General features: G+C 48.1%; 1 protein-coding gene across 1 annotated transcript; it reads left to right on the top strand.

Annotated features, from left to right (window-relative positions):
* The first annotated feature begins 269 nt into the window (after window positions 1–269).
* Window positions 270–9,778, top strand: ARHGDIB (Rho GDP dissociation inhibitor beta). The gene is made up of 6 exons (XM_073327386.1): window positions 270–508; window positions 4,543–4,737; window positions 5,395–5,478; window positions 6,585–6,661; window positions 8,360–8,423; window positions 9,004–9,778. Exons 2-6 carry the CDS (start codon window positions 4,554–4,556, stop codon window positions 9,201–9,203), a joined length of 609 nt encoding a protein of 202 aa, XP_073183487.1. The 5' UTR covers window positions 270–508; window positions 4,543–4,553; the 3' UTR covers window positions 9,204–9,778.
* The last annotated feature ends 486 nt before the right edge of the window (window positions 9,779–10,264 follow it).

The following is a 10,264-nucleotide window of genomic DNA, read 5'->3' as shown; positions in this document are numbered from 1 at the left end:
TCTGTAATGCACACCTATATCTACACCCTCTTCCCCCCCTCCCCCCCACACCAGGAATAACCCTGTTGAAATCAGTGGAGCTATACCAGCGGAAAACGAATGCGAGAGAAGAATCAGGACTGCAGTACACGCACCCACATCTGAGCACAAATGCATGCAACAATATATTCCCATCTCCACACAGACTTTCAGGCACGGACAAAGAGGTACGGTACACAGTAATATACAAAACACCCACAGCCAAACCCATGCAAGCACACAGTGACACACACACACACACACAGGCTGTTTGTGGGAAAGGATGCTACTCAGACCCCGTTGATCAAGATGTAGGAGGATCCAGATAAAGTGAGCACTGCAGCATGAGCAGTGACTCTGCAGCTAGCTCAGGGCTTCCTCTTCAAGTGTGGGCGCTTTCCCCCCCTTCAACTTCCTTCCTGCTCTAACGGCCAAAGCTCAAAACTGAGCGCAGAGAGCAGAGAGGGTCCCCGGACGCAGACGCCTGCCAGTGAGTATAAATGCAGATAACTCGGGGGAGGGGGAGCTGGAAAAGAGCCTCCTCACTCTGCTACCACAGTTTGAGCCTGTTCCCTGTGGCGGAGGGAGGATTGATTTGCACAGCTTGACAATAGGGAAGGGTCTGAAATGCAAAGAGGACGGTCCTGGCTGCACCAGAAAAGGGAAGTTAGACAGCAGTGAGGGGAAAGGGGAGATGACTGGGCAGCCGGAGTTCAGCTCTGCACTGCGCTGTCAGTGAGCCTGGGAAATGCTCGTGAAGGGTTCGAGGGGGCTGGGAGTTGTCTCCTGCCCAGGCTCTCTTGGTAAATAACGCTATGCTTTGCTTTCTCAAGAGGCCTGCTCAGGCAGGGGGGTATTTTACCTTTCATCCCTGAAGGGTGGGGCTGGGAGAGGAAGTAGTTTACCCTGCATCATGGAAAATTCCATTGCATTCCCTCTGCCAAATCCTCATGGTTGCGTAGATAAGCGCTATATTTGGGGGTTACGTTGTACGTGAGTTTGATGCTCTTAAGAAGCACTGGTAAAATGGCTGATGCCCCCTATTTATGCCCAGGGCAGATACCATACATCACAGGGAGTGGCAGTAAGGTCTTTCTCTGCCTGCTGCCTCCTATCAGCATGCCTCCCTCTGACCTACAGCGAGCACGTCTGAAGCTTCAACCTCCCCTGCCCGTTCAGCCCTGGGACTCTGCCAGAGTGGGTGGCTGGCACCAATGATTATGGTGTTTTTGCTCTTTGCCTTTTGAAGCTGTCACTTTCTGGCAGGGGCTCCCTAATTCTGGACCATTGTTTCTCCCCCATGGCCAGAGATGAGCCCCCGGGCCTCACAGACACAATTTGAAATCTAGTGCGTGAAGAGAGGGAGGTCTCGAGGGGCAGGGCAGGGGCACAGGGAGGGCTGAAGAATCTGTGGGAGTGGGTAGGGAAAGAGAAAGCATTCGTGATAGGAAACAAATCTTTAATTTCTTTCCAAAAGTGTTTTAAGGGTTAATTTTATTTTTTCATTGTAAAAGTGGCCATTTAGTATGTAGACAATATATCAGAAGAGCCCCAGGGGCATCGCCCTTCCTGTTGGGCCAGTGAGGCAAACCACACCCGTGTGCACTAACAAACAAGGTGGAGGAAACTGAGGTGTCCAGGAGAAGCTCTGATGTGTTCCATTTTGTAGATGACAGTAGTGAGTGAGGACACATATGCACAGAAGGCCCATCCTTTCCCACTGAAGTTAATGGGAGTTTTGTACAAAGCAGGATTGGGTTCTTGAACCCTAGAAGTAAAACTCAGGCGTGGGTCTGACCTACTCCATGTAGTAGGGATCAGCAGCGTAGGCATACGAATGAGCCAGGAGGGAACTAGCCAGAGCCCTATCCCTTTGGCTCACTCAGGTAATCAGGTAGTCTTCCATTCCAGCTTGCCCAGTGGGTTGCTAAGATCTCTGGGAGGTTTAGGGCACCCAAAGGAATTCCTGAGAAGGGGAGTCCTCTGCACTAGTTCTGATGGAAAAGTTCCTCAGCCCTGGGCAAAGCAGGAGGAAGATCTTAGGGAAGGGGAGTAATCAGAAATTCCAGGACAAAATCTCTATTCTCCACCTCCCTCCCTTTCCCTCTATCAATGACTTTTTCTCCTTCTCCCTCTGTGTCTCCCTCTATCATAAATCATAAAGACCCTCATGGAGGGAGTGAGGAGTGGGGAGGGCAGGCGGACAAGATGGTGCAGGGAATGATCAACAGTTTCAGGGCTTCATCCTGCATTATTCATGCTGAAGCTGGGGGATCAATCAGATTTTTTCCCATAGGGTCCTGGAACAGGCCTGGATTTCCTCTTTCATGAGGACAATCTCAGGTTCTTTTGCCATGGAATGCAGACTCCCTGAACCAATTTTTCAGTTGGTGTAAATCAGTGCAGTTGCAATGAATCACCAATTGGAAGATCTGAGCTTTCTCCTCATCCGTAGGGCTGTCTCAGATTTCCTTTTCTCACCACTGACATCTCCACATTAGTGCCAGACTCACTGAAGGATTTAATTGTAATGCAGTTTCATAGAATATGTATTATCCATTGGAAGGCATGACCAAATCTGTCTGTTCCTTGGCTCGTTAGTCAGTCTATGTATCTATCACCTTTACGCCACCAAAGGCATCTGCTAACATGCTCCTCCTGGAGTTTTTCCATCAGTCTCACCAGGACTGGGATAGTGTCTGAAGCTGCCAAGCTGGGTGTGACTCAGCCTCGCACAGTTCTATTCACAAACTCATCCCGGGAGAGTCATTTTAATTTAATTTAAGTTTTTTTGATGACCAAGTGAAATATGTCATTATCATCAACATATCCATTGTGTGAGTGGGTAAACACTAGGGTTACCTACCTAGAGAGAAGAATTAGAGGGAAATTGATTGAGAAATTTAAAATAACTAAGGGTAAAGTGGAAGTGTATCAATTCCCCCTTTTCATACTGTCCCATGACACAAGAATGAACGGTCAGTCACTAAAATGAATGTCCACTATATATAGAACAAATCAAACAAAACTGTCACACAGCAAAGAATGATTTGGTTGATGTGCAGTATCCACCATTGGCTATGGCATTGTGGCTGGAGTTTTTTAAACCTTTCTCAGAAGCATCAAAAATTGGCCACTACCATATACCAGACTAGATGGACCAGTCATCTGATTCATTAAGGCAGAACCTACAGTCCTATCTACTCAACCGCTCAACCTTTCCTTCCTTATTCTGGCCATTTATCCCCTACTCTACTTCATTCTCTCCTTTTGGCCATCCATTCTCCATCCATCCACCTATCTCCTCATCCTCCCTCCGCTTTTTCTGTCTCTCTTTACTTCTTTCTGTGCAGCCACCAGAGCAGGTTCATTCTTCCAACTGGTGACCTCAGTGCAGCTGCACTGATTTATACCAACTGCAGAAGTGGCTCTGGAAGTCTGGGATAATCCCAGGATTCCGTGGGGAAAGAACCCGCCGTTGTCTTCATGGAAGAGGAAGTCCATTGAGCAGCTCCTGTCTAAGCCCGCGCTGAGACAACTGCTCATTGACTTTAGTTCTCACTTCCTCTCACTTCGGAGATGTCTTATGGTTGAAATGCTACTGCTCAGAGCAGGTCTGCAGCTGGGGCAACTATTGTCATAGGAACAGACCACACATTTCCTTCCTACACAGGAAGTGGACCCTGTCATTGCATGAAGTGAGCTATTTTCAAGGGTGTGCAGCAGAGAAAGTCTGGGGCATGTGCAGCTGTATTTAGTAGGATTCATTTTCTTGAGCAAAGAGGGTTTATTTAATCTGTTCAGTTAAGAGAGTCATTATCAGGTATTTTACCTCCTTGTAAATTCTGTGTTTCTAAGTGTTATTTATAGCCCATTAGAAGCAGGAAAATTAAACCTTTTCCTTAATGACTTTTATTTCCCTCCATGCTTCTATATGTGACAGTCGCTTTTAATGTGAACTCATTGATCAGTGCTGAGGCTGCTTGCCCAAGTTATTGTAGTCCTGTGCTAGGGTTGCACAAGGTGGCTTGTTGCAAATTGTCATTGGTTCAGTCTCAGTTGTTTTCCTCACTCCTGGAGGCCCCAAAAAGAGCAGGGGGGCGGGGGGCGGAACAAGAAAGAAAGACAAGGGGGGAAGCATGTCTAACTGAAAATACAAAAACAGCAACAACAGACTAATTCAACCCTCAAGCATCAGATTTCTGAGCATTTTGCTTTGGCATTAGGTTACGACGTTGAATGTGGTGCTGATGCAAGGCAGCAGTGCTCGGACAATTTGTATAGTGGAGGTGCTGAGAGCCACTGAACCAAACTGTGAACCCTGTATATGATAGACACCACTTCAAGCCACTGGGTGCTGCAGCACCGTGAGCACCCCTAGTTCCAGTAGCTATGGTGCCAGGTGTCTGACTGACAACCCTGGAGACTGAGTTGCTTTCTCCAGAGAACAAATACCCCCCACACCCCCCCAGCTGTACCCACCTGCTTTGTTCTGCCACTGACTGGCTGTATTGCCCTCCTCAGGCCGAGAGACCATGACTGAGAAAACCCCAGACCTACATGTAGAGGAAGAGGAAGAGGAGGAGGATGTGGATGGCAAAATCAACTACAAGCCCCCACCCCAGAAATCGCTTCAGGAGCTGCAGGAGCTGGACAAGGATGATGAAAGCCTCGCTAAGTACAAGAAATCCCTGCTGGGAGATGGGCCTGTGGTGGCAGGTATGGATCTCTGATGGAAAAGGCTCACAGAGAAATACAGTGTGTGTCCAATCCTGGTTGTGGGAGGACACAATGGTGGAATGCATTGTGGGGAAGGATTGAGGTTGTCCCCAATGGGGAGGGTACAGTACATATATGCATTGCTCTTGCTGGGGTATGGGAGCAAGCTACCAGATATGTGCCTGACTGGGGTGGGTGGACTCAATTGGAGATAGGGTCTATAGTGTCAGGTCTGTGGCTAGGGATGTCTGGGATGGGGCGAAGGCTTGTGGAGGCATGAATGCATGCCTGAGAGAGTTCCTACTGAGAAAGAGCTTTGTGGTCTCAGGTATGTGCATAAGGGGGAATCCTGCCTGGACGGACCCAAGGTGGCAGCTATGCCCGGGTTAGTTCTTTCTGGGGCAGCGTCATGTGGTGGAAGGTATGTTCCTGACAGTCTCTTCTAGAGGGGTAGTGGGATGTGGCTTATGGAATGGTTCCCATTGGGCAAGGTGCATTGTTCTGTCTTCCTAAGAGGACCCAGTCATTATTCCATGTTAGATAACAGAGCGTTCTTTAGACAGGGAGATGAGGAAGGGACCCTGGATTCCTTAATTCCTCTCCCTCCCTCCACTTTGATTTTGCAAGCCAATTGGCCTCCTCTTTCCAATCCTACAGACCCAACAGCTCCCAACGTGGTAGTCACACGGCTCACCCTGGTATGTGATACTGCTCCAGGATCAATCACCATGGACCTTACGGGTAGGTGAAGACTTCTTTCTTTGTCACATATGGGAATGATCAGAGGTCCAGCCCAAATTTCAAGTCTAAGGATAATTCCAGAGCCCTGTTTCCCATTTGAAGTTGGTGCTGTGGAAAGTGAGGTAAACCCTAGGGGAATATTCCCTATGGAGATCTCGGGCCTAGTTTCTTATTTAAAGTACAATTACAGTAAAAAGAAGGTTAGAAGTAATAAAGACATATGTCTGTGGTCTCCATCTTCAACTCCTTTGCAGAAGATCTTGGAAATCTCTAAGAATTGCAGGTCTTATAGTTCTTTGTACAAAGGGAAAGGCGTGTGCTCTGGTTTCTGCCCAGCTAGCTCCTAACAGCACAAGATATAGGTACATGTTAGAGTAACAGGCCATTTTGAAACTGGAGTATCAAGCAACCTTGCACTTCCGGCTTCAGGGGACATGGTGAGAGAGTCATGCTTCACCTTATATGGGCTTCTTATCAGAGAGAGGAAGTCAGGACTGGCAAGGCATTGATACTTCCTGTTCAACTGAAATCCCCAGCATGCACGCATGCACAGCATTGCAAAGCCATTTATCTTCACACACTGTGCAGCCCATCTGAGTTTCCAGCCGAGACACTCCCCGCCTCCACTCCCTCTCACTAGAACCAGGGACTCCACATGAGCGAAACAGCTAACATGTGGTGCATAGAGGGCCATGCTACGCACCTGGTTCACTGGAGTAACAGGAGGGCAAAACACATCTGCACACACGTGTGTGCCTCTCATTTGTGTATCTGCGCACACACACACATGCCTCTTGTGAATGCATGTGCACACACACACACACACACAAGTGTGCACATGAATATATATACACAAGCATGCTCTATTTTTGTGTATGAAGAGGAGCACATGTCTATGCATGCATATACCTGCGTACACACTTGGATATGCACGCACCTGTATGTATGCACATTCATAAAGAAGCTTGCATATACACACACCTGCATGCACATTTCCCAGGTGCGCTATAGGAAAAACCGATGAAAGGGCACATCCATTCCCTGGAAGAGTCTGGTTTCTTCTCTTTGTGGCAGTACTATCTATCTGTCTGATTCTCTCTCTACAGGGGATGTTGCGGCACTGAAGAAAGAGACATTTGTACTAAAGGAAGGAGTTGAATATAGAGTTAAGATCCACTTCAAAGTGAGTCACTTTCTCTCTGGTCCCTTCCCATAGGTTGCTCAGTGCACGCTCCAGTCACCAGCCAGTCATCACAGATAACCAGAGCTGAGCAAAATGTTGGAAATGATGCTCTGAACCATGTAAAACTCCAGTGATTTGGGGTATTGTTACAAATCACCTTGGACCACATGCACCTAAAGATTTGCTAACCTTTGTAAGCCTGTTGTGTGAACCTGATGAAACTAAGGTGGTGAACTGGAGGTTGCATGGAAACCAGTCAAAATTCATGCTTGGAAATGGTTCATACATGTCATTATGTGAAACTCAGTAGCCATGACTGAGTTTTGCTTTCAGTTTTTGGGACTCAAAGCAAAATTTGATTCCATACAAACCAAAGCTGGAAAAAAAAGCTTCCAATGAAGCCCTGTGAAGCTGATCTGCTGAGAGTTGCTGGGCTTCCCAAACACCTAGAGGTGGGTAAAATAGTTGCAGCACAAGACAAAATACACAGAATCTGAGATTTTCTGCATTGTGTTATGCCCTCCCAAATGGCTTCACATTGCCAAAAATTTCAACAGCGTTTCATGCCATTTCCACCTGCTTCCTTTTGAAAATGGGGTGCGTTCAAAGAGCAAGGTGGCATGCAAAGCAGACACGTTCATCTTTACAAGTTTTTGTTAAAAAAGTAGCTGCATTTTGCAGAAAAGCAAAATTTGAGAGATGTTCAACCTCCTGAACTGAAAAAGTGAAAATGTTAATGTGGACAAATTTTCCACCATTTCCATGCAGCTCTACTGCACACAGGCCTAGAGATAATGACACCCCAAGAGTTACACCCCAGTCTTCTTTTTGCTAGGAAATGTTTCCTTAAATTTCCCACCCTTGCTGATGGGATAAGGCTATGGCCAGACTAGTTATCTTAACTCTCTCCCTGGCTCCCAGGGCTGGCCAGGATTGGGATCACTGTAGGCACAGCAAACTGAACCCTGGGATGTGAAGGAGCATGTTGTGTTGTTTTCGGATTTAATAATGCTTCAGTGAGGCACTGTGTCCAGACTGGGAGAAGCAGGGGATGCAGCCAGGCTGTGACTCTCCTGGAGAATATTGAGATTACTGGGGCTGTGTCTACACTAGCTAACTAACTAGTTGAACCATCTCCCTTCATATCCTGGGAATGAGCTTCCCACCCCTTCAGTGATCCCAGTCCCCTGCAGCCCTTGAGGTGAGGGAGTGAGCTCAGTTAGTCTTACCCTAGACTTTCCCCATCTCTTTGTGCAGAATGCATGACTCCAGTCAGCTGGTTCTGGGGTTTAACATGGGAATGCTCAGCTGTGAACCTTGTGCTTTTCCTGCATTCAGCCTTCCCCCAATCGTCTCTGCAGAGCCTCCTGAGAGACTGGTTAACTCGCCCCACCAAACCACCTTGGGGGCTTGGGCAAGGAGAGGAAGAACTCTGATGCACATTAGAGAAACAGAAGTATCCAGGTTGTGTGAAAACTCATCTCTGGCTACTGAGAACTGCCAGGGCTTCCCTCAGCAATGTCTGCTCCATGTTGGGCCCTGAGGCCTGTCCCGCCCTGTCCAGCACAGGGAAGGAGGAGAGTAGTGGCGGGGGGAGCTGGTACAGGAATGTCTGTGTGTGGTTGAGGGGAGGAGAGCAGGAGAGATTGCACTGAGACCCTCCTCATTAGACTCATCTCTGATCACTTCCTCTTGCAGGTAAATAGGGACATTGTGTCCGGACTGAAATATGTGCAGCACACCTACCGGACGGGGGTGAAGGGTGAGTAAGAGAGAACCCCCTCTCCTCCCAAACACACCAACCCCCCCATGCACTCCCAACCCTGCACACAAATTCTCTCAGCCTATAGAGATATCCCTCAGATCAAAGAGCCCCTTCCAAAGGCTCTCATCCTACACTGAGCCTTCCCCTGACACAGGCAGCCATGTGTACACCACTCATCACACAGGTTTCCATTATATACAGATCCTGCCCAAGCCACCCTCTCAGAATTTCCCATTCCATACAGAGCCTTCAAACAGACACAGGCAAAAACAGCCTGTTCTGTGCTACCCCACAGAGCTTCTAACCGTATAAAGAGCCCTCTTCCTTTTGTACACACACAGCCCTTCTCAGGCTATCCCGAGGGAGATCCTCATTCCACACATAGATTCTATATATAGACTCTGCAAAAAAATCTCGCATCATTTCATTCAGTGAGTCTGTCTGCCCCCTGCCTCTGCCCTCTCCCGCTCATGCCTGCCTCAGTTCCTGTGTGATCCGTACTCGGGAACCCAGCTTTTCCTCTCCTTGTTTACTTCCCTCCTCATGGACTTTTCCCTTGTGGATTGTTTACTCCTAGTGGATAAAGCTACGTTCATGGTTGGCAGCTATGGGCCACGGCCGGAGGAGTACGAATTCCTGACACCTATTGAGGAAACACCCAAGGGCATGCTGGCTCGGGGCACCTATCGTAACAAGTCCTTCTTCACTGATGATGACAAGCATGACCATCTCACCTGGGAGTGGAATCTGTCCATTAAGAAGGAGTGGACAGAGTGAGCTCACTCAAGCTGCCTTCTCTCTCCTTCCCCTGCCTGCTGCACTAGTCACCAGGAGTGCCACGCCCTGGACCCGCACACCATGCTGCCCCCCACAAAAGGGTTCCAGAACCCTCCTAACCCTTGTTCCTTCCTGCCACAGGAGATTCTGTTAAAAGCAGGTCTTTGCACAGGCCCACGGACAGCCTCTGCATTTCCCGCTGCTATATTGAAAACAACCCACCTAGAGCTGTCGTGACATATGAGGGGCTAAATTGGGAAGAATCCCTCTCCTTTCTGGTCCCTCTTTTGCTCCAAATCAGGTCTCTGAAGTGCCTTTTTGAGGGAACACAATCATCTTGCCAGCTCTACAACTCTCATGGCAGGGCGAATTGCCCCCCTAAATGGTCCTCCACGGTGTTATTTCTGCCTTGTGCTCACTGTAAATGGCTGTTCCCATTATGGTCTTCTTATCCTGGTGTGGTGCCCAAATCATAGTCCTGCCTTTGAAGACAAAAGCAGTCAAGGAGACTCAATTAGCTGCCATGACTTGTAAAGACACCAGTGTCCCAAGAATAAAGTCAGTTTCTTTCTTCCCTTCTGAGTGAGGCTCTCAGTCTTTTGTGGAACATGTCTCCTCACTCCGCCTTTCACACATGCAGAGTATTGCAAGATCGTATGTGGCTAAACAGTATCCAGGGTTAGAGAAAGGACTGAAAAAATCCCAAGTGTCTAATAAGGACTATAACCCTCATACTTCAGCGCATAAACCAGCCTCACCCTAATGGCGTTTAGGGAGACATTTTTCCTGTGGGCAAATTGTTTCATAGCTCCCTTATACAGTTTCCTTCAAAGCCTCTTGTGTGGGCCACTATTAGAGAAGATACCAGACTAGGTGGCCCACTGGTCTGATCCAGTCTAGCATTTGTGTGTTCCTATGTTGTGTGTCTAGTCTGGTATAATGTGGCCTCCATGGCATTTTTAGGCATCTGCTCCTTATCTCCCATAGCAGAGACATGGTCTCTCGTGCCACCCATACAATCAGCTGTCCCGGGAGTGGTCCATGCTGAGGCCAGACTGTCT

The sequence above is a fragment of the Lepidochelys kempii genome, chromosome 1 (assembly GCF_965140265.1).
Source record: "Lepidochelys kempii isolate rLepKem1 chromosome 1, rLepKem1.hap2, whole genome shotgun sequence".
NCBI lineage: Eukaryota > Metazoa > Chordata > Testudines > Cheloniidae > Lepidochelys > Lepidochelys kempii.
This window is presented reverse-complemented; position numbering and strand designations above follow the sequence as displayed.

Coding starts and splice junctions, on each gene's coding strand:
- ARHGDIB (XM_073327386.1), top strand. CDS start 4,554: ATGACTGAGAAAACCCCAGACCTACATGTAGAGGAAGAGGAAGAGGAG. Junction 5,479..6,584: donor AATCACCATGGACCTTACGG/GTAGGTGAAGAC, acceptor CTCTCTCTACAG/GGGATGTTGCGGCACTGAAG. Junction 8,424..9,003: donor CTACCGGACGGGGGTGAAGG/GTGAGTAAGAGA, acceptor GTTTACTCCTAG/TGGATAAAGCTACGTTCATG.